Here is a 23,933-nt window from a genome sequence, read left to right as displayed (position 1 = left end):
AGTTTGATAGTTTACAATATCTGATGCAGTTGTTGACGAAACTACTCTTTAACTAAGGTACAACACAAACAAAGCACAAATTAAAAACGAGCGTTAAATTAATTATTAAAAACAACAAACTAAATATCACACAGAACAGATAATTAGTAGGAGAGATCCAGTGTTACACCCCTCTCTTCTTCTTCTTCTTCTTCTTCTCAAATCTAAATCAAACCCTAAAATTCTTCAAATTCAGGAATTATTATTTTTCTGATCCACTCGTTTAATCCGCAAACTCACGTTCCGAAATTGCTGTAATTAATATTTTTCGATGGCGTGTATAAAAGGCGTTAATAGATCGGCGTCGGTGGCGTTGGCTCCGGACGCGCCTTACTTGGCGGCGGGGACGATGGCAGGAGCTGTTGATCTGTCATTTAGTTCTTCGGCCAATCTAGAGATCTTCAAGCTTGATTTCCAATCGGACAATCGTGATCTCCCCGTGGTTGGCGAGTCGCCTAGCTCGGAACGGTTCAACCGGCTTGCTTGGGGTAAAAATGGATCTGGTTCGGAGGAATTCTCGCTCGGACTTGTGGCGGGTGGGCTTGTCGACGGGAGTATTGATCTCTGGAACCCTCTCACTCTGATCCGGTAATTACTTATTATTTTGCTGGAAATTTTGTCAATTTTGGTTGATGGGAGGTAATGCTATGATTCGGTTATTGCATTCTCAAAATTATAATAAATGGTAACTCAGGTTAATTGTACTAATCTTGTCCGTTTCTGATTTGTTTTTTTGCTCGTATTTGGTAAGGCTGTTGTATTGATGCTAGCTCCCCGATGAAATTTGATGAATTGAAATTATGGTTTGTTTAGTTTTTGCAATACGGGTTCTCTTGGAATTCTTTACTTATGTTAACTGCATATGTGAACCCATGCGGTTGACCTCTAGACACAAAATCGTTGGTGCTTAATTCATTTCTCCATATTTCTTCATTGCAATTTTTAGTCATTTCAAATTACGTCAAATTTTTCTTTTTTTGTTGGCATAGTCTCTCTCTGTTCGCTAGCTCCAAAACTAGGGGTTACTTTCGAGTTTAATTTCCACTTCATGTTTAATTTAAACATTATCTTGTTATTGTTATTATAAGGCCAAGACAAGCAGTTGTTGCAATTAATCAGAAGTACTGGTAATTCTGGCAGTTTGAACTCCTGTTTATGTAGATTTCACTGTATAGTGCTTATTTAAATTTTGGGTTTTTACGGCTTGACAATGATGTTTTACTTCACATGTTAAAAGCAGTATGCAGTTAATCTGCTGTCTAATGGCAATGATGCTTTTCAGTTATACTAGCCAAATGTAGGAATAAGATGCTCTTGTACTTCATGGAGACCTAAATGATCTATTTATAATATTTTCTCAGTTCTGCTGGAACTGCGGGAAATCCTGTTGTTGGACATCTTTCAAGGCACAAAGGACCTGTGAGTTTCTTTTGATCATATTAGGCTATTGTTCTCTCGGTTGTAGACGTGTTTTGTTTGATCTTCAAATTTGTTGTGATTGGACGACAAGCTTATTTCTCTATATATAATTATTTTTCTCAATGTCAGGTTCGTGGTCTTGAATTTAATGCCATTGCCCCAAATTTGCTTGCCTCTGGGGCTGATGATGGTGAAATTTGCATTTGGGATTTGACAGCACCTACTGAACCTTCTCATTTTCCTCCCCTGAAGGTAAGTTGACTCCTTTATCTCTGGATTAAATTTGTGTTTTTGACTTTAGAAAGTTTTTCTTTTGTTAGCTTTTGTAGATATTTAATTGCTGAGATAGTGAAATGTGTTTATAATTTAATATTATAAGCTGTAATACTATAGAAATATCCATTGGAGGTTATTTTTCTCTCATCTCATTAGAACCATTTTATGATTTCAAGTAAAAGTGGAGTAATTGGATCTTTTACTTGAAAAGAATACTCTACTTTTGGGGGTATTTCTCGAATTTAAGATATTGCAACCATACGTAGAAAGTTTAGTTCTTTTTTTGCTGTTGTATTTGAATTGACTTGATTTAATGCCAATGTTGTAATATCTTCAAAGGTCAGCACCTTTTTCTGCTATTGGAATGCTCTTGGAAAATTTATGCAACACAAGAGATAGGGTCTCAATTTAAAAAATTGTCTCTTTTGGTGTTTTTCTTTGGCTTTCTCCTAGTCTAAACTGAGAAACCTTTCTCCTTTATATAAATCTACATGGTATCTGATTGCTCTTAACATCTTTTTACAGGGTAGTGGTTCTGCTGCTCAAGGTGAAATTTCATTTCTTTCTTGGAATAGCAAGGTTCAACACATATTAGCATCCACTTCCTACAATGGAACAACTGGTGAGGAAATTGAAAGCCCTAGATTTATTTGTTTGGTATTTTTTTTATCGATAATTTGAACATTTTTCTTTTCTATTATCAGTGGTCTGGGACCTAAAGAAGCAAAAGCCTGTAATAAGGTAAGGGCTTGGTTTTGATGTTATTGCTTATATTTTCTCTGTATTTCTGCATGATGCCCTTCATATGATTGTATGTCACAATATATAATCAATGTGTTTCTGTTAATTGGCAGTTTTACCGATTCAATTAGGAGGCGGTGCTCTGTTCTACAGTGGAATCCCGATATTGCCACTCAGCTTGTTGTTGCATCTGATGAAGATGGTTCACCTTCTCTAAGGGTAATTATACACACACACATGCACACTTACATGTTTGTATGTATGCATATAGTATTTTTAGTTTTACCTGTGGACCAATCTTAAAATTTGTTAACCGTTCATGATGTTTGGGAGCAGCTTTGGGATATGCGGAATGTTATGTCACCAGTCAAGGAATTTGTGGGGCACACCAAAGGTATGACATTTTTGTAAATTTATTGATGTTTTGCCATCTTGTCTATACTCTTTGGTAGTTATGAGTTAACACTTCTGAGTGACCTTTGGTTCAGTTGATTTATGTTTGCTGCATTTTTCCTTTACTGCAATTAAGGGTCCCCATTGTCAATAATAGTTAGATGTTTTCATAGTGCAATGTACATAGTTTCAAGGTTCCTATGGTTTAACTGCTTACCTTACGCCAGGTGTAATTGCAATGTCCTGGTGCCCAATTGACAGTTCCTATTTGCTTACTTGTGCAAAGGATAACCGGACTATTTGCTGGGATACAGTTACTGGTGAGGTAGGGAATCTGTTTGAGCTTTGGTGTTCCTCCTTCCCTTTAGAAACCTTGTATTTTTTGGCCTGAATCACTCCTTGGCATGTTTTTTATTGTGGTATTCTTTGTGTTAACAGAACTTTCTTCTATGGTGACACTTATTATACTGATTATTATTATTATTTTTAAAACTTCAATGCAGATCGTTACTGAACTGCCAGCAGGAACTAACTGGAATTTTGATGTCCATTGGTATCCAAAGATACCTGGAGTGATATCTGCATCATCATTTGATGGTAAAATTGGAATCTATAATATTGAGGTATGTTCTTATTGTGTCTTTCCAAAAAAAATTGTTTTAAAAAATGCTAGTAACCAGTTAAATATCTCTAAAATAGAAAGTTGTAGGCATCCCACCATTTTCTGAATGTGGACAATATTTTAGTTTCATGTTATAAAATAGTGGAATATTTTTGGCAACTTCTTTCTTTCTGGAAGATGCATTCGTATTTTTTGCACCTTATTTCGAGTCTGTGAATAAGTCTAGCTTGCAATTTATGTATGTTCACAAAATATTAGATTTCTGTCCCAGAAGATTGTCCAAACAGAGAATCTGAAAACTTGTTGATAACTGAGAATGGTTGTAATTTATATAAACTTTTTTCATTATTTTCTTTGCTTCCTTGACTCAGCATAGGAAAATTATTGTAGTTTCCTTTGATAATGTTGCTAGAAAACATTTTGGCCTTATTTTTCCATGGATATTTATTTTTCACGCCACAGGGTTGCAGCCGGTATGGTGGAGGGGAGAATGAATTTGGTGCAGGTATTGTAGCTATCTTTTCATAAATAATAATAAAAAGTGCATGAAAATGATAATGCCATGTATTTTAGCAGAAAAAATATTTTTTAAGTACTTGTAATCAGTGATTATTGAGTTTCTATTTGGTAGAGAGAATTGGTGATTGACAACATTTACAACTGGAAGTAAATTGGAATTTTCAAATCAGATGATGTGCATCTTTTTTTATATGTTCTAAAATTTTATTTTGTAGCTCTCTTTTGTGGCTTCTGTTTTGTGTTTTCTTTTGTCCTTCCCAAGATTGTTAGTTTTGAAGTCTCCCTACATGTTATCTGTTCTATGCAGCTCCTTTGAGAGCCCCAAAGTGGTATAAACGTCCGATTGGAGCATCTTTTGGCTTTGGAGGAAAACTTGTTTCATTTCATCCTAAGTCAGCTGGTGCTTCAGAGGTAATTTTATTGCAAGTTTCCTATTCTCTTCAGTTTCAGCAACTTTTCTTAAATTATTATTGTTGTGTGTTTAATTTCAGGTCTCTGTGCACAACTTAGTTACAGAACACAGTTTGGTGAGTCGTTCATCTGAATTTGAGGAATCAATAAAGAATGGAGAGAGGTCTTCCCTGAGGATTTTATGTGAGAAAAAATCGCAAGAGAGCAAGTATGTTCGGCGTACTGGGATACAAATCTTCTATTTTCTTTGTCCTTTACTTGAAATAAGAAATGCCTGCTTATAACACTCTGTTGGTTCCTTTGAGTTTCCAAACAGGTCTGAGGATGACCATGAAACATGGGGTTTCTTAAAAGTTATGTTTGAAGATGATGCGAGGACAAAGTTGATTACCCACTTTGGTTTTAGTTTACCTAAAGAGGAAAAAGATACTGTGCCTGATGATCTTTCCCAGGAAGTAAATGCTGTTACGCTGGAGAATTCAGCAACAGATAAAGTGGTAGATGGGGGGGATAAAGTATCCTCTATCTTTGCTGCTGATAATGGGGAAGATTTCTTTAACAATCTTCCAAGTCCCAAAGCTGACACACCTGTATCAACTTCTGTCAATACTTTTGCTGAGGATTCTGGTCCTAGTGCACAAGAAATGCAGGAAGAAATGGATGGACTGGAGGAGAGTTCTGATCCATCATTTGATGATAGTGTTCAACGTGCTTTGGTTGTGGGAGACTACAAGGGGGCAGTTGCACAGTGCATATCTGCAAATAAAATGGCTGATGCTTTAGTTATTGCTCATGTTGGTGGTACTGCCTTGTGGGAGGGCACACGTGATCAATATCTCAAGATGAGTCGTTCACCTTATCTAAAGGTAGCTTAAATTTTACTCTTGCATTTAGCTGATCTGATCATTTTTACTTAATGCAGTTTGGATAGCCACATTTGAATCTCATGAATTATTGAATATTTGCAACTGGGCATGTGCTTTGAAGATCTTCTATATTGATTGTTTCCAGGTTGTGTCTGCAATGGTGAATAATGATCTCCTGAGCCTTGTGAACACCAGGCCTCTAAAATTCTGGAAAGAAACACTTGCCCTTCTCTGTACGGTAAGATTCTGATTTTTGGGAAGCAAATATAGAATTTATTATGCTGTGAGAATGTATAGCGTATTACTTTGAACATTGGAGCAAAATTAGAAGTGCCAGACTTGATAACCTCACTGGCCTACTTTTTGCTGAAAATGCTTGGGAGTTACTATACTTGTCATGCTGAAATATTGTTGAAAATACTTAGTGGATGATATGGTCTGCTTGAATTTATTTTGGCCTACCGTTTTTGCTTATACTTGCACAAGCGATATGGTCCCATTGATTACCCAGTCACTTGTGCCATTATTATTAGCTATCCATGGAAGGAAAATTATCACATTGAATATTTGAGATTTTGTCTCAAAGTTATGTGCTTGTTGACAACTAATGTCTTTCTTGTCATCTTTCAGTTTGCTCAGAGAGAGGAATGGACTGTGCTTTGTGATGCACTTGCTTCAAAGCTAATGGCAGCTGGGAATACATTGGCAGCAACTCTGTGCTATATATGTGCAAATAACATTGATAAAACAGTTGAAATTTGGTCAAGGAGCCTAGCAACTGAGCATGAAGGGAAATCCTATGTTGATCTTCTTCAAGTATGCGCTCTACCTTTAGTAGAATACTATTAGCAACCTAACACAATATTATTAATGTTAAAAGATAAAAGTGTTGGCAACAAAAAGTGCCAACTCCTCCCACGGCAAATAGAGGTGCCCTTCCTCCCGAAGGCCATAGTCTCCCAATCAGCCAAAGACTGTTCAAAATACCCAAATAACAATATTCTCCTTCCCTTCCTCAATTTAATTATCTCTATTTATTTTACCAATACCCGGACTTTCATATTCAAATGTTATATTAATCATATATACTTTCCTAATCAAATATATTATCTAAAAATCAAATATTTTCTTAATTAATTAATTAGTTAGTATTAATATTATTATCTAACATTACCTGCCTCCTGAAAACCACTTTCCGTTCAAAGTGGAAAAATTAGAAAATTTCTTTTTCATCTTAACATTTCTTCCTACCCAATTTGGAAAAAGACCTTCCTATTTTGTCATTATTCCAATTACCACTAATTGAAAAAGTAAACCCCGTACTTTTTTTTTTCAGCGTCATCTTCGTTGATCCTAACCTCATGCGTCTTCTTTCTGTTTCACATTTTCTTCTTTGTTTATTGCCCAATTTGTCTCTATCACCAACAAAAAATCAAATCACCCAATTAACAAATGGATTCTGATTGCTGAAAGTCATCGGAATCCGTCAATTTAACCCCAAATCTGTTGATTCCCCTTTTTGGACATTGTATTCAACCTATTGAACCCCATATTCTACCAATTCCCTTTCTTGGTGTATCATCAACTTAATATCTTCATTGGAACTAGTTGTTTTTCTCTGTCAAAATCTACCGATTTACAATTATGGTCCACTGTCATGTTTGAAGTATCAACTTCTCTCTTCTCTACTTGTCACTCATAATCAAGATGTTGTCATCATTTGATCTGTCCTTATCCACTAGACAAATTAACGATTTTGGGCCATTGTCATGTGTGAAGTATCCACTTCTCTCTTCTCTCTTTGTCACTCATGATTAGGATGTTGTTGTCATCTGATTTGTCTTCATCCATTGGCAAGATTGCCAATTACTTAAATGTACAATCATGATTTGGTTCGTATTTGCTCCCACATCAAAGACAAATCTCTTTCTCTCTCATAGACCGAGCCTCTGTTTTTGTGAGTTGCCAAACCAACAACCACCTTCCTCTTTCATCCTTCACAAAATCGAGTTTGCTGATCCTAAGAATCACAACAACTTTGATACCAATTTGTTAGCAACCTAACACAAATATCATTAATATTAAATTTGTTAAGGACCTAACACAATATTATCAGTTTTAAAAGATAAAAGAGTTGGTAAGAAGAGGTGTTAATTCCTCCCTTGGCAAATACAGGTGCCCTTCCTCTCAAAGGTCATAGCATCCCAATCAGCTAAAGGTTGCCCAAAATACCCAAATGACAATCACCTCTATTTATTCTACTGATATTCTAACTTTCAAATTCAAATATTATACTAATCAAATATACTTTCCTAATCACATAAATTAAACTAAAAATAAAATATTTTCTGAATTAATCAATTAATATTAATATTATTACTATTGTCTAACAAATTCTCAACACATCTTTTCTGTAGAAAGTTGTCATATTTGAGCAATATATTTTTTTTTAAAGGATTTGATGGAGAAGACTATTGTTCTCGCTTTGGCAAGTGGACAGAAGAGATTTAGTGCATCTCTGTGCAAGCTTGTTGAGAAATATGCAGAAATTTTAGCTAGTCAAGGCCTTCTAACAACTGCAATGGAGTACTTGAAACTTTTGGGATCAGATGAATTATCTCCCGAACTTTCAATCTTAAGAGATCGTATTGCTTGCTTTATTGAACCTGGTAGGTGCTTTTGGGGTTCTCGTTTTTGGTGCTAATGTGCATATTGTTTTTTAGGAAATACAAGCTAAATTTCATCTAATTGAGGTGTTAGTTGTGCTTTTTTAACAATACTTATTTTCTATCGAAAATTGGATGTCAAGTATGTTCAGAGTTTGTGTAATAGCACAAATATGTTCTAGTCAAATTTCCGAAAAATGTGGTAGCTTGGTGTATCCTTTTCTAAACTTGAAGGGAATTATCTTGTACCTTTTTAGGTTTGTATTCCAGTTATTATATTTTCTTTTTCAAAATGCATGTGCAATTTGTACATCACACTTTCCTATTATTTTCTCAATTTGTATTACTAATTTGATACAAATTTGGGAGAATCACATTCTAAAAGCTAGTTGTTGAAATTTGAGAGTCAAAGCCATATAAACCCCACACCAATAGGGTTGGATTCTAGCTGAGCCCGAAATGAACTCAACTCAAGTGAGCTCGAGCATAAAAGTTAAATATTTTTGAGTTAGAGCTTTATGAGGTGTTTGGTTTGCTAAGCTCACTGGCCTGAAAAAATTTGATATGAATGGACTAAAACGACGTTGTTTTGATCAGTATACATCAAAACGATGTTGTTTAATATCGAGTCAAACTCAAAGTTCAATTCAAGCTCGAACTCAAGCTTGACATTTCTTAAACGAGTCAAGCTCAAATGCTTTTGAAGCGAGTTCGACAAGCTTAAGCTCGAGCTTGGTCGCACTCAAATTGAGCCTAGCTTAAGCTCAGCTCGACTTAAATCCATTCTTACACACCAAAAACACATATTTTCTGATATGGGATCCAAATCTCATACTTTGCGCTTAGAATCATAACATACCATCATCCTCTGCGACTCTGACACTCATGTAGATTGGTTTTACGCTAGCTCTGGGTAGACACTGCAATCTTGGTGTCACCACCCGTGCCACACAATTGCAATTGGGAGATATAATGATGACTTTGATGCTATAATCTTCCAATTGTTTTTCACAAATTACCATTACTCATATTTCTTGAGTTGATGAGTCCAAATTACTGTCATTATTCATTTTAGTTCATTTGATGATTAAATTGAACAAGGTTTATTATAGTCTATAGCATCACACACATATATCTTGCTACTTGCAGTATCTATTAGTAGCTGATGATTTCCTCCAATTCATTGTTACAGAGAAAGAAGCTACTGCTGTGTCTTATGAGAACTCTCAACTACAAAATAGATCAGTGCATGGTGTTGATCATTCCAATTTCGGCATGGTTGACTCCTCTTATCATTATTATCATGTGCGTATGTCTACTGTTTATTTCTAGAATTTTGTTCTTGTTACAGTTCAGGTTTGATTTTGAGCTGTCTTGCTCTGAATTACACTTTGGCTTGCATCTGTATTGCTCAGGAACCAGCACCTGCCCAATTGCATCAGACAGTTCCTGGCAGTTTGTATGTTGAGAATTATCAACCACCATCGGCTCCTTATGGGAATGGCAGAGGATTCGGTGCTTCTGCACAGTACCAGCCTGTGCAACAACCTAGCTTATTTATACCATCTCCGGCAACTCAGGTACTCTGAATTACTTGGCCTTTTCCTTTTCATTTTTATATTAATCACGATTGGACAAAAGTTTTTTTCTTGTTACTTATCAGGAGAAATTGTGGTTTTGGATTACAGTTTTTGTTTACAGTGCGGTATATATTCTCTTAAATGTTTTTTGATGATTAATCAAGCTTATATCCTTTTTCATGTAGCCACATTTTACTCCTTCTGCTCCCTCACAGCCTGCTATGAGGCCCTTCATTCCTTCAACTCCTCCTGTGCTGAGAAATGCTGATCAATATCAGCAACCAACTTTGGGTTCTCAATTGTATCCTGTCAGTATATCTTCTTAAGAATTGAATGTTTCTCTTGGTAGGTATTGTTTCTAACTGATATACTGAAGAATCCCTTTGCATGAAAATTTTCAGGGGACTTCTAACGCAGGTTATCATCCTGTACCTCCTGGGCCTGATGCTCATGGGCCATCACCTTTGGCATCTGTTCCTGGCCCTAAAATGCCAAAGGTTGTAGCTCCTACAACTGCTCCTACAACTACACCAATGGGATTTATGCCCATGACTGGTACAGGCGTTGTTCAAAGATCTGGGGTGGGACCAATGCAACCAGCTAGTCCGACTCAGGCAGCACCTATACAACCAGCTGTTCCACCTGCAGCAGCACCACCAACAATACAGACTGTTGATACATCAAATGTACCTGGTAATTTGTTTCTTGTTAGTTGGTGAAAGAAATATTGAATTTTGGGTTGTCAAGATCAAATCTGGTAGTCCTGATGATTGTGGTGAAAGTTTATCCCATAAAAAAATTTTTTGGGTTTGCAATTGAACTGTGTAGCAACTCTGGGCACCTTGAAGGCATTATACACTATTGGTGGTGGCTATAGATTTGTTAATTTTTGCCTCAATATCCATGTCTTTCCAAAGATGTACATATGCTTGTCACGGCAAACCAAAAGAAGTATCTTGTTGCTTTCTCTTTAAAGAAAGCATTGAACAAAAGTAAATGATTTGGCATGTAACAGTATTTGGCATAAAATAGCTCATTTCAGGGCCCTTTTTGGTCTTTTAGTGGTTAAAGAATATTTCTATTTGTTTAGTTAGACATGGGAAATAATGCAACTGTTTTGTTTGGTAGCTCTCCATATTCTTTAATTATTTCTTGATTTGCTTTATCTTTTGGAACTTGGGTTGATTTTGCATATATGCTGCAGCTCATCAAAAACCTGTCATCATGACATTGGCAAAACTTTATAAGGAGACATCAGAAGCACTGGGAGGTGCTCGTGCTAATCCAGCCAAAAAGCGTGAAATAGAAGATAACTCAAAAAAGCTAGGGGCCTTGTTTGCCAAGCTCAACAGCGGGGACATCTCTAAAAATGCGGTTGATAAGCTTATTCAGCTCTGCCAAGCTTTGGACAATAATGATTTTAGTACAGCCCTACAAATCCAGGTAAAACAATAAGGACTAATTGTGTTTTTTTTTTCTTTTTTTTGGTTTTTTGTAGGCAATTCCATTTTAAGTGTATGATTAATTATTAGATCTTCACTTTGCTTTGAACAGGTACTTCTTACCACAAGTGAGTGGGATGAGTGCAATTTCTGGCTAGCCACACTTAAAAGAATGATCAAGACAAGACAGAATGTTAGATTAAGTTAAGAAGAGACAAAATCCTTGGGGAATTAATCCCCAGTTTGCATATTTTTTGTTTCATATATCTGGTGATCTACTCAGGCAGTGACGTTTTAATTAGATGTACACAACAATTGTTTCATCAGGATTTTGGATCGACGGTTTTCTTACTTACAAGATATTGACTGGGGTGGAAGCGCAGTTAGTGAAGATAGTTTTCAGTACATGAATGCAGTTGACAATTGATTTTGTTATTCAGTTGATATTTGAGAAAATAGAGTTTTATAAATGTTTTTTTTTTTTTGTTTTGTTCGGTCTTAATATTTTGAGGCCCCAGTGTTCAGTATTATTGCTTACTCTCTCAAAGGTTTACAAGTAGTGCTTACTCTTTCATTTTAGCTTATCCAATGGTCCACCGCCATGAATGCTGCTTCAGGCTCATGCATCTATTGATAATCTATATTGTTAAAGTTGTTAGTATTTGGGGTTTGAATCCTTTGATTGTTGAGTATTTATAACAACCTTGAATGAAATGTTGAAAAGATAATTTTATGAGCGGTTTGTTTGCTATTTAATTACAGTTAACTCTTGTGAATTTGCATGAACAAGATGCTTAGAAAAGATTCATTGTTTTTATTGATATAGAAACAAGCTAACTAACTACAATTGAGTTTTGACATTTTTGCCTGTGTAACACCATTAAAAAAATCTTACATTGGGGAAATATAGAAAAAATATTGGGTTTGTTTATGTATCTTACTAAGCAATGTTAGTTAAAAAACGTTTTGAGTTTTGAGTTATAAAATTTAAAAATAAAATTATGATAAATTATATATTTAAAATAAATAATATTTTGAGAATGAATTAACTATTGGATTAAAGGGTTCCACCCAAGTGCAACTTTCCGAAGTGGCTCTTCTTCTCGTTATTCTACCCTTAATGATTGAGAAAAATATCTGCTTTTGTCATTTAATTCTTGGCACATGGATATGCCAAAGTTCTAGACTGTAAATAAGACTTGAAATTGGGAAAAAAGAGAATATAATTTTTCCTCGATGCCATCAGCTACACTACAGACACCCTCTCTTTTCTCCATGTTTGCCAGTTTGAAACAGGTTCTTGGGCCAGCTTCTCTTGCTTGGGTAAATTGATAAAAAATTTATCTTTGAAGTTTTTGGCTGCAACGATAATTCTAACCCATTTCTTGGACCTCAAAACTGTACCTGAAAAGTTTGCATCCAGTGCCTCACTGCCAGTGGAATTAATCACAACGAAACAAAACAAAAACGGCTTGTTTTGGATGTCAAGTGAATATTGCCTCCAATTTTTTTAAGTTTGTATGTTTTTTTTTATTGGCATTCCGAATGACTATAAAGCCAAGAACACAGTAAGCTTAATAAAGTTTCAAACAAGTTTTATGCCATCTAGGTTTGGTCTAAAAGGTTACTTGTATTGGAAAGATTACACAACAACATTATTACCAACTAATTTCCCTCGGAAAGTTAAAAAAAAATCAAGGTGCTTTCATCAGCCATAGTAAAAACGAAGGGTATCAAATACTCGTAATTGAACCAGAGGACGAGGCAAATGGGAGGTAATACCAGCTCATGATTTGTGTTAGGTGCTTCTGTGATCATTCTTAACGACAGATAATTTTAGGTCAATAGAAGGCAGGCAGAGAGAAATTATGAACTCAATTATACAATTGGATAACTTGTTCCTGGCACATTATAGGGTCAATATTAGCTAATTATAGAAACACCAACAACTATAATGATTTACAATTTATTTAACCAAGCATAATGATCTCTGTGGCTACAGGGCAGCAGTTTTATTGGTCACCACCAACCTCATAACTACAAAGCTCTTCATGCCACAAGGTTTTATTTTTAGTAACACAAGTTCTCCAGATTCCACTAGATTTTGTAACAGGTCACCATAAAATGAGATAGACAACTAATAAAAATAAGAAATCCAGAGTTGAAGAAATCCCTTAATCTAATTTGAAATCCAGAGTGGAACATGGTTGTGACTGTGACTAATTTTCTTGGTTCATTGGTGCATGACTGAAGTTGCACTTCCCAGTTTTATGAGATTGCAGAGAACAGAGTTGAGGATCCACATTGATCCTTCGCAACAAGAAAATATGTACATACTGAAAAAGTTGAAGCTAGCCTGAGGAATCTAATATGAAAACTTGTTTTAATCTTAGTTTTTCTTGTCAATTTGGACCTCTATACACCAGATAAGATTATTCCATAACAAACTCACATGTGGCTAAACACAAACGTAGGGATTTCAAGAATTAAACTTCAGGAAATGCGGGATATTTGTTATTCTGAAAACAAAAAAATAAATTTACTTGAATGAGTCCATGTAAAAACCAAAACAAATTGTTTGAAAGTGTGCATAGGAATCATAATCCAACTATTCTTCAACTTCTTAACACTTGGATATTCATGCCATGAACACATCTCCCCACAATTTAAGGGCATAACAGTGCCAGTTATGCAACAATTTGGCAAATACTGAATTTTTTATAGCAAAAAGTGGACTCAGTTAAATAACAATCGGCTAATGAATTTTGAATCAGCTTTATGTGTGTAAGAACAGAATTTTTTATCATACCTAAGCTTTGCAGAATGAAAGTGGGAAAATGAAAAAGGATTAACAACCTATAGGGGACCTGAACAATGTCCACTGGATCTATATCTGCGCTAAAATTGACAATGCATTAAGCCATTACAACTGAAATAACTCTGGAAAAAATGACTAATGGTAGAAATCCACCGGAAAACTAGACACCATGAATGCTATTTGCAAGGATGGCAAGCTAACATTCACAACTTTGCTCCATTGCCAAATCATTTGAATCAAATGCTTGCAGCTACTACATATCATTAGTTGCCCGAGAACTTATAGTCAAGCGAGTATTCTTGTCAGCTTTTGTTGAAAACAATTCTGAACCATCCCCAATAGATTGGTTTCTCCTGAAGCTGGAGAAGCCAACCTTGTCATTAACTTGAGCTCGTGCTTGAGCTCTCCCTTTGTTAATGTATCTTCCACTAACAAATCTTGAACTAGATACCCATTTCACTGACTTCATATTTGGCTCAACACCATCTACCTCTTCTTGAAATCCCTGGTCCTCATCAGTACCAGCCATGAGTTCCATCAAATTGCTCCTCAAACCCAAATCTGAATACACTCTCCGCGAGTCTCTCATTGCCATCCTATTCAATTTACCATCTACCACATCCAAACTCTCCCCTCCAGTGCCATCTTGTAAGGTTTTTCTAACTTCAACCGGCCTCCCCATTGTCTCTACCATCAAACATGGATTGTTAAACCCGTTCCATGAATGCAGGGGAACCAATTTACTCAACCCAGTTAACCAAGCAACAACCTCTTTCATTGTAGGCCTCCTTTCCCTGCAAGACCTCACACATCGTGCTGCGATCACAGCTAACTGTTTCCTAACAATAGGATCCCTAGGAAGCGGAATTTGCGGGTCATAGACAGCAACAATCTTCCCTTTCTTTATCAAAGGAGTAGCCCAATCCACAATGGAAGGAGGAGAAAACCCAACATCAATGGCTTTTCTTCCACTAATAATCTCCAGCAACAAAATTCCAAAACTGAAGACATCCGTTTTTGTACTCAAATTATCAGGGTCAAATAACATGGATCTAGATATCCAATAGTCCCAGCAGGTGGAGTTGATCTAAGCCTATAGTTGTCAACTCCACACCTTAAAGCCAACCCAAAATCACCTAATCTAGCATTGAAATTCCTATCAATCAACACATTTGCTGACTTAATATCTCTATGAATAATTGGAGGCTTTTCTGAATGAAGTATTTCAATAGCTTTAGCAACTTGCAAAGCCAACCTAATTCTTCTACCCCAATTCAGTGGTCGATTATTTGAATGGAGAACATCATATAAAGTACCATTAGACATAAACTCAACAACCAATAAACGATCTTTAGAATCATTAGAAAAGCCCACGAGATTCACCAATCGAGGGCTGTGAATCTTGGACAAGATTTCAATCTCATTATCAACTTCAAGGCTGATCTCGTGATTCTTCGAGGGTTTCTTGACGGCTACTTGACGACCACGTAGAACAGCCTTGTAGACACAGCCGTGGCTACCTTTACCCAGAAGTTTTTGGTCAGAAAAACCATTGGTGGCCGCTTCAAGGTCACTGTAATCAAACTGTTGGATCTTGATAGGCTTCTCTTGCTTTTGACTAGTTTTTGAGGATTGAGTTTGCCGTGAAGCGACAGACTTTGTGGAAATTACAGAGACAGCTGAGTCAGCTTTGCAAGAAAGATACCCCATCAAGATTTGATTTTTGCGTGAGTAAAGAGATCTTGCAAGATGAGCTCGTAATAATTTGTTGCTTTGATGAGATAAAAATCAAGAATTCATTACAACAAAGAACAGGTCCAAGATGCTGTTAGAAAAATTGAAAACTTTGAGTTGCTGCGTGTTTAGAGACCTGCCGGGATTAAAATGGGATTAAGAAACTGCTCTAAAAGATGCATCTGGAAGAGGAGAAGACCTTGATGAAAAATTAAGGTAAGGGAGAGCCCACCCAAACGAACTATTTGTCGCCGTTAAAAGTGCATGTGATTGGTAGATCAAATGACTATTTCTTGACCCAATTTTAGACACCTGTAATCCATTTCTTTTGATGAAAACATTAAAAAGATTTTTTTTTTTTTTTTTTTTCAAATAATAAATCCCAATCCTGCTGAAGGGGTTTTTCGATTATACCAATTACATGAAATAAATTAAATTTTAAATTTAATAATTAATTTTATAACTATCAGACTGGATAATTATCCAGAGACATAAATCCAAACCTTACAAACTCACCTCTTCACCACTAAAATCACCTATTGAAAAAGATTAGATAATAATCATAGTCACGTCTTTATCTAAGAGCTTCATTATCAACAAATTAAACAGTAAAATACATATATATTATACTATTATATTATTAACAGAATACAACTAGTGTTATCAATTATTAGCAATTGAGAAAGAGAGAGAGAGAGGTCCCTCAAGAAAACGCCACTTCAATTCAATCAATCGATTTGGACCAAAACGTGGCTTCGGAATTGGGCAATGCACCAAACGTCCAGCTCAGTCATATCCAAAAACTACGCTTGATGTATCTTCTTCAAGTCTTTTTTTTTTTTTTGGGTCCCTATTGGTTATAACTTATAAGCACAGTTAAGTCACACCCTAATTCCAAACCAAATCATGGATTCAATTATAAGAAATTGTCAATGAATTTTCCTTTCTCGATGTTAAACCCAATCCAACGGCTTCTATAGATGACTTGAACACGTTTATTTCTGCTTTGATAAGGACAAGTTATCCTTCACCTACCCATCATCACAAGAACAAAAACACAAGAGTTCCACCATGGCTGAAAGTAGAATAATTAGTGGATTTAATGGTAGATGTATGGAAAAGTTTCAGAAGAACATTTTTTTTTTAAAGGAGCTTCCATGCCCTCAAGAACAGGAAACCTGTGAATGTAATGGAAGACTAGATTTCACTACTTCTGAGTAGTCATGAAGCATTGATGGATACTTTGTATGGAAGATTTTATTAGTGGGTTATCAAGTATGAGTTTAATTATATGTGTAATTAGATGGAATTAAGTTAGTGATTTGAAGTGGTTAATGTTATATATCAATCAAGGGCTTCTAGTTCTAGAGATGACAAGAAAGTTGACTGATATTTTCCTGGAAAAGGCTGGTAGAAGTAGAACCACTTTCTCGCATAAGCAGTTTGTGGGGTAAGAACTGAAACATTGCCATGTTATGTTCCATCAAATTCAATACTGACAACTATAATAATAATAATGCTCCCATTAAAGACAAAAGCCGAATCACTTTTGAATCCCATCTTAATAGAACAAACAAATTCAGTTTCATAGCCATTGAATTGAAACACCCTTTTTAAGTTCCGGTAACTGCAAATATAAAGCTTTACCGAAGAAGTAGGAAATAAGAAGAAGAAGAATAATATTTTATTTTTAATTATAATGATATCCCTTCTTAAAATGGAGGACAAAAATAAAATGACTGAAGATCATTTCCGAAACAATTTCTTCTCAAACTTGGAACTTTCACATACAATCAACAATCACAATCAAATTAATCCAACAATTTTTACATGATTCAACTAAGTTCAATATAACATACATTCACAAGACCAAGTCCGACAAATATAATCCAGTAAACAATAAAATAACAGAAATTGACACAAGAATGGACACTTCTTGTACATTTAACTAATTTTTGTCGTACTTTGATAACTGTCCTCCATTGTCCATTTTCAAATCTGAAACCTTTTGCTTGAATTTAAACCAATTCAAACTATCTTGGATAGTTTGCTAAATGAAATGGCTGCAATAGAATTAGACTGGTGTGGCTAATGCTTTGGTTTACATGCCTCTTGATAGTATGTCACTCATTGTCCATCGGGACATAACAAGCAAATGAAGAATATGAAGCTCCTGTTGCAGATTTTGGAACAGCCAAATTCCTCAAGCCAAACTCTTCTAGTGAATATATTGTATCTGGTATACAATTTATTATTAGTTATAACCTTTAGTTATCCTATAAAACATTGACATAATATGATTGATCAATTATTTTTTCATTTTGCAGAATTTGCTTACACAATTAAAGTAACTGAAAAAATGTGATGTGTATAGTTTTGGAGTGGTAACACTGGAAGTACTTCCCAGGAAGCATCCAAGAGATTTTCTTTCCTCTCCTTCTTTAGCTTCAAATGTGAACGCACTGCTTGATCAAATGTTAGACTCACCACTCCCATCTCCATCCCCTGATGTTCGTAGGAAACTAATATCCATCATAGAGGTGGCTCTTTTGGGCCTAGAAGTGAACCCGAATCCATGCAAACCATACATATTGTCTGTCAACTAGTGTGCAGCTAAGTTTGACTTTGACAAAAACCTAATCCATACAGTAGGATATTATGCCCCCCAAAGTAATTGTCTAGAGGAAGTTGCCACAACAAATAAATCAATAGCAAGATCTATTAGTGAATGACACTAAACAAATAAATCGATGGCAAGATATATTAGGGTCAACCATAAAAACCCAGTCCTGGCCATTCACTTGATAAAGGAAGGACCGAAGACAACATTTTTTAACTTGGCTCCAAAGGTAGCCTCCCAAGAAACTATATCCTCGATTTGAAATAAAATAGTGGAATTAATGGAGGTTGGGTGGCTCATTTTTTAATTGATAACAAGACATTTTCTCTCTTAAAAATTGAGAGAGCAAAGTTAAAATCCTCACATAGTTAAATTTACTTCAATAATTTTTTTACACCTATGAGAGAGGTGAATTTTAGATTTCTTTCTATATCACCTCTTAAAGTACCTTGATGATATATTATCATAATTTTTAATTATTTTATGAATTAAACAAAATAATATCAATAATAAAACATAGATTATCTAAGTTTTATTACCCTGAATAGAACATAGGAACATAGGGGAGAGAAAGCAAGAAGACTGACAGAGACTTTCAAAGCTTTATAATGTTAGCTGAAAGTCAATTCCAATCATTCTAAAAAAGTACTATATTTCAACCATATAATTTTCACATAAATTCCTTTAATGTATGTTCACAGTCATATATGAGATGCTTCTGTTGTATTTAATTTGACATTATATTTAATAACTGATTGGATCAGTAAGTTAAAACTGTAAGTCAACAGATTTTTAACGCTATGAATCATCCAATTAATTTGATATTTTTTTCTATGATGAACCAAACGAACATGTTACATTTTCAAATTTACCTCACTTTTGGCAAACTAAGTAAGCTGTGTGTCAGTGATCAAGGCTTAGTTTCTAATTTCCCAAAGCGAGCCAATCCGATTCCAAAGTGAGAAACTAGACCCGAGGAATTGTGCTCTTACTGATTTTTTTGATCCTTCTCTAATAAATTCCAAGTCCTTCGCAATGCTATACTGAATGCTTTCTATGTCATCAAGCAGAGGCAATGCAACTGAGCCCTCAGACTCCAGGTTTTTTATCCACCCACGAAGTAAATAGTTTACAACCTGTACAAACAATGTCAGCCAAATGTCAAAGAAAGAAAAGAACGAAGGCCAAAAAGGAAAATACTTGTGTAGGATAACCCTGCATCAAGTATACCCTATCATAACAGTAAAGAGCTGCAAACCTCAGGCACTTCATCATGAGGGCAGTGACCGGCTGGACTGAGCTCATAGTATGGAACTTCGGGTAGCTGCCTTTTCACCTGAAGGCCCCATATAGGCCTAACCCAGGGGTCTTCTTTTCCATACATAAGACAGATTGGAACATCACTCATCTGACACCTAAAAATTGTAAGAACTGGAAATCCTTAACTTGGAGCAACATAAAAGAGGAAATGCAAGACTGGAATATTTTTATCTGGCAGTTGGACATTTCAGTACTGCTTACCTAGATAAAGCCTCCCTGAAGGATAGTTGTCCCTGTGGAGCAAACATAATTGATGCAAACGATGCAGCAGCGGCAGGATGTTCAGTTGTCTCAAGAATACGAGAGAAAACTTTGTCTACATTAGTAGAATGATCTGCATAAACCTGTTTAAGCACCTCGGCGATACTTTGTGGATCACTTATTTTCTGCCAACTACAGTGACAAAATGTAACAATAAAGATGAAAGGTTTGGAAAAATGGAAATAAAACTGCTTCAGGGAAAAGAGTACTAACAAGTTGCATAAAAACAACTTTCCTGAATTTTCAGATTAAAAACATTAAAAGAATATTTTACAAGAACTTCATTAAAGAATAACTTGGGCAAATTAAAAGCATACAGGTTCAGAAATCGCACCATATTATATAGTAAACAATTGACACAAAAACTTACATCAATTCTGTGAGCTTTCGCACACTTGCAGGTAGAGGAAATGTTCCAGACCATGGAAAAATCTTTGCTAGTCTTGGAGACTTCACAGGATTAGGTAAAAATCCCCAAAAGGGGGTTGCATTAAGCAATGTAACACCCTTCACCAGTTGAGGGTTGTGCGCAGCAAAGTAAACTGCAACAAATCCTCCCAGTGAGTTCCCCACAACATAAACTGGTTCACCAATGACCTCCTTTATGAAATAGCAAACCTGATCCTGCCATAAATCCATAGAAAAAACAAGCTCACTTGCCCATGGTTCAGTTTCATCTCCAAATCCCCACACTTTATCCTTCTTTTCTGTTGCACATCCTTCATTAGACCATACAGTAGGATCTTCAAATGGCAATGACTTGCCTTGCCCAAGAAAGTCAATTGCCCATACTCTATAGTCCCTGCCCAAATCTTTTAGTTGCTTCTCATAATGAAAAGAACCAACACCAAAGCCAGGAAGGAACAGCACTGGTGGGGAATTTACATTTTCACACCCTGCATTCTCATAATGCATAGTAAATTTAGGTTTCCACTCCCAAAAACAACCGCTTATAGGTGCACCACATTCACCATTAGATTCATCTGGCAAGCCTGGAATTAAAACCTTAGGTATCGATGCCCCATCTTTCGAAACATTTCCAGAACCCTCTTCCCCATCAATTACATAGTCATTATAGTTCCCACTTGATATCTTTGAAAATACCTTTTTAAACCCTTCAACAGCTTTTAATGAATGAGAACCTTTCCCATGATCAAGATTCTTTAAGAATAACTGGTTATTATCAGAATATCTTAGAAACCTACTCCTGGAATAAATCCTAGTACACAAAATATTGGGTTTCCTAAATGATGTATGCTTTGATGGGCATGAATTCGAACATCTCTCCACAAATCTCCACCTCAAGTTTACAATATGACAGCTTGGCGGGCTATTGTATGAGATAATTTCCATACCCTGAAACATTTTACAGAAATGATCACCCAAAGCAAATACTTCGGCAATAGTTTAACACTTTAACTTGAACCTCTATCTTGTTGCAGAAAAACAAATTTAACCTCATGATTTACAAAATACTAGTTTACATAAGCTTATGAAAATAGAATATTATTAGCAATATTTTCTATAGATAATTTCTAAAGTCCTTTTCTTTCTTTTACATCATTTCCTAGCAACCCAACAGAGTTCCACGAAAAATAGAAAAACCAATCAAGACATAACCAGAAACTACTAAAACTAGCTTTTTTATAAAATAACCTTCCATTCACATACAAAAAAAAAAAAAAAAAGGCATAAGCTCATAAAATTGTTTAGAATTGCTTAATACAACACACAAATCACTATCAAATTAAAAAAATAATAATAAAGTAAAAGTAACCAACAATCAAATACTATAAAACACCTAACAGAATATTGTTTTACCTTTATTTTGGAGCGAGAAGTTTCATTAGAGTGTGAAGGATTGTAATGGAACTTGTAGAGAGAAGAATTCGGTTGCTTGAAGGCTTCTTCTTCCACTCAAAGCCAAGAAAAATCCACATTTTTTGTATTTTTGCTATTCTCTATTGAGTATTGAAAAAATGGTTGCTTACTAGAAAATCCAACCACGCTTGGAGCACTTGTACCTCCTGGCCTAAATGCTTGTACCTTTCGTTGTCCTTCCATACCTACTTGAACCCATATGTGTAATTGGTCACATTAATTTGAAACGATAATTTTTATTGCTATAATGAGAATTTTTTATTGCAAAATTATTAAATACCATTTTCAATGTAAAATTTTTTTTCATTTTTCAATGCAACAGACCTAAGTTGCAATTTCACATATTTTAAATTTACCTTAACTGATATAATTGTTTATATACAATACCACATCCGTTTTAATACAACCAGACAAGCTGAAACAAAATTAATAAAATATTATAATTTTTAAAAAGAAAATTGAGTTTAAGTTATAAAATTTTAATTTATTTGATACAGAAATTATAAATCTAATCGTTATCTTATAGAATTTATCTATCCAACTAATTCAGACATGATCTTGATTAAAAACAAAATTCAACTTACATTAGAACAACTTCAAATTGATCATAAATGAAGGTTGCTTGTTGTGTTTCTCTACACAATATGGACAGCATCTAATGCCAACTCATTGATTTCATGGGTTCATTCATCCAATAAGAGCCATCTGAAGCATGCTAGTTGAATCATATCATTTATCAAAAATTTAAATTTTCATATAATGTATTACGTATCGTAAGATGATTCTTTATAAAAAATAATGATAATAAATTAATAAAAATTTTAATTATTATATTATTATCTTGGAATTTATTACAAACAACCCCTAACATTCTAGAATTTTTTTAGATATACAATTACTATGTTATCATTTATTCAAAAAGGTGAATTGATCCGTATCGATAATATATGTTATATCGTATGATTTGTTTACTACATCGTAAAGTTTCGTTACACTTTAAAATACGTATCATAAGATGTTAATAACTATTATTAGAAATTCTTGCATCCATCTTGACCTAATCATAATAAATTACTCTTGATTTAGACCATTCTGTGTTCCCCAAAAGAATGAGAGCAACAAGCATGAATGATATTGTGGCTTTGGTTATAGAGAAGAGATGGTTATCCATGCGCAAAAGAAACTCAACATGTTCAATGCCTGCTGGTTAAAAGACAATATTGAAAATGTGTCAGTGGCATTTCCCTATATTTGTGTTATGTTTTTATACTTTGTTCTCAACTGATGTAAGATGAGTGGGAGCTCATTGCCACAATTAATTATCACTTTGTCTTATTTTAATCCATCCAAAACTTCAAATTATGTTTTCAACCGTGCACATTTATGTCAATTGGTTCTTGCTAATTACTATAGCAATTGTCTCATTCTTTTTTAGGTACATTACACTCTCATCTTGCAATCAGACATGGGTAAATGGGGGTTTGGGCCCTTACAGAACCGGCTCGGTCCTGTCTGCAAATGCACAACCCAGACTGGGTCCTCATCTACCATGCTTTGATCCAAAAGCGGGGTAGTCGTCACATGTTGATGCTGTTATTGGTGGAACGGGGAAAATGGGGGCATCATGGGAAAGAAATTGCCATCCTGCTGTCATAGATTGTCAAGCTAACAGAAATGATCTTATACATATAGTGAATCCTGATCAAGGACTGACTTTGGGCACCGTTGCAGCAACGGTATCATCTGCATCTAATGTTGATAATCTACCCGAGTTTAGCATGCTGGAGTAGCTTTCACTATAACTTCAAGATTGTAGTTACTGAAATGCTGATATGGAGACTTCAAATGTTGTTACTGTAAATCTATACATATTGTGGATAACAGCTTTAGCTCAATAGAAACTTTGTACATGAGGACCAAACTTTTTCATTCTGAAATCTCTGAGAAGCTTGATAATCTGCTGCTTCTTGTTAGAAATGTTTTGTGGTTATTTGGCCGATCAACATCAAGCTGAATCGTAAATTTCATCTACTCAATGCCCCTGATATTAGATTCATCAACCTTGCACAGGAAAATGAATTGTATTAGGCGTAAGATAGGGCCAAGTAATCTAATTCAAGAGAGACCTGAGAGACTGAAATTGAAGAGTATTGGTTTTTGGGATAATCTGAAATGTGTTTGGTGTGACGTTAACATAGGAGCAATATGATTTTGTCACTGCCATCCTCCTAAACTATTAGCTTAGTTAGGCTCCAAGCAATCCTTTTCTTCTCCAATCTCCATTTTGCACCTTGAATCGGGCTAAAATAGACCACCAATTGGTTG

At 35.3% G+C, this 23,933-nt stretch overlaps 3 protein-coding genes across 3 annotated transcripts; 1 reads left to right on the top strand and 2 right to left on the bottom strand.

Moving 5' to 3' along the window:
• The first annotated feature begins 121 nt into the window (after positions 1–121).
• Positions 122–11,444, top strand: LOC123216542 (protein transport protein SEC31 homolog B-like). The gene is made up of 22 exons (XM_044636984.1): positions 122–627; positions 1,401–1,458; positions 1,588–1,710; positions 2,260–2,356; positions 2,439–2,475; positions 2,589–2,694; positions 2,812–2,869; positions 3,096–3,193; positions 3,372–3,491; positions 3,953–3,995; positions 4,317–4,420; positions 4,501–4,628; positions 4,737–5,286; positions 5,432–5,524; positions 5,917–6,102; positions 7,742–7,955; positions 9,145–9,257; positions 9,368–9,532; positions 9,718–9,840; positions 9,934–10,225; positions 10,737–10,975; positions 11,087–11,444. The coding sequence occupies exons 1-22, from the start codon at positions 311–313 to the stop codon at positions 11,180–11,182; spliced, it is 3,360 nt and encodes a 1,119-aa protein (XP_044492919.1). The 5' UTR covers positions 122–310; the 3' UTR covers positions 11,183–11,444.
• Positions 11,445–13,714: 2,270 nt separating this feature from the next.
• Positions 13,715–15,783, bottom strand: LOC123217373 (serine/threonine-protein kinase-like protein At3g51990). The gene is given in 2 exon segments (XM_044638376.1): positions 13,715–14,827; positions 14,830–15,783. Coding segments are annotated over 2 exon segments (1,455 nt in total). The 5' UTR covers positions 15,503–15,783; the 3' UTR covers positions 13,715–14,045.
• Positions 15,784–18,951: 3,168 nt separating this feature from the next.
• On the bottom strand, positions 18,952–21,703 carry LOC123217697 (pheophytinase, chloroplastic-like). Its single transcript, XM_044638799.1, is given in 6 exon segments — positions 18,952–19,090; positions 19,092–19,282; positions 19,405–19,561; positions 19,668–19,859; positions 20,098–21,083; positions 21,549–21,703. Coding segments are annotated over 5 exon segments (1,557 nt in total). The 5' UTR covers positions 21,081–21,083; positions 21,549–21,703; the 3' UTR covers positions 18,952–19,056.
• Between the last annotated feature and the right edge of the window lie 2,230 nt (positions 21,704–23,933).

The sequence above is a fragment of the Mangifera indica genome, chromosome 5, assembly GCF_011075055.1.
Source record: "Mangifera indica cultivar Alphonso chromosome 5, CATAS_Mindica_2.1, whole genome shotgun sequence".
Taxonomy (NCBI): domain Eukaryota; kingdom Viridiplantae; phylum Streptophyta; class Magnoliopsida; order Sapindales; family Anacardiaceae; genus Mangifera; species Mangifera indica.
Note: the sequence above shows the minus strand (reverse complement) of the source record. Positions and strands in the feature narration are given on the sequence as shown.

Excerpts from the sequence above, each read along its gene's own strand:
- LOC123216542 (XM_044636984.1), top strand. The coding sequence starts at position 311 with ATGGCGTGTATAAAAGGCGTTAATAGATCGGCGTCGGTGGCGTTGGCT. Across the intron at positions 1,711-2,259 it reads CTCATTTTCCTCCCCTGAAG|GGTAGTGGTTCTGCTGCTCA; the intron begins GTAAGTTGACTC and ends ATCTTTTTACAG. Across the intron at positions 2,476-2,588 it reads AAGCAAAAGCCTGTAATAAG|TTTTACCGATTCAATTAGGA; the intron begins GTAAGGGCTTGG and ends GTTAATTGGCAG.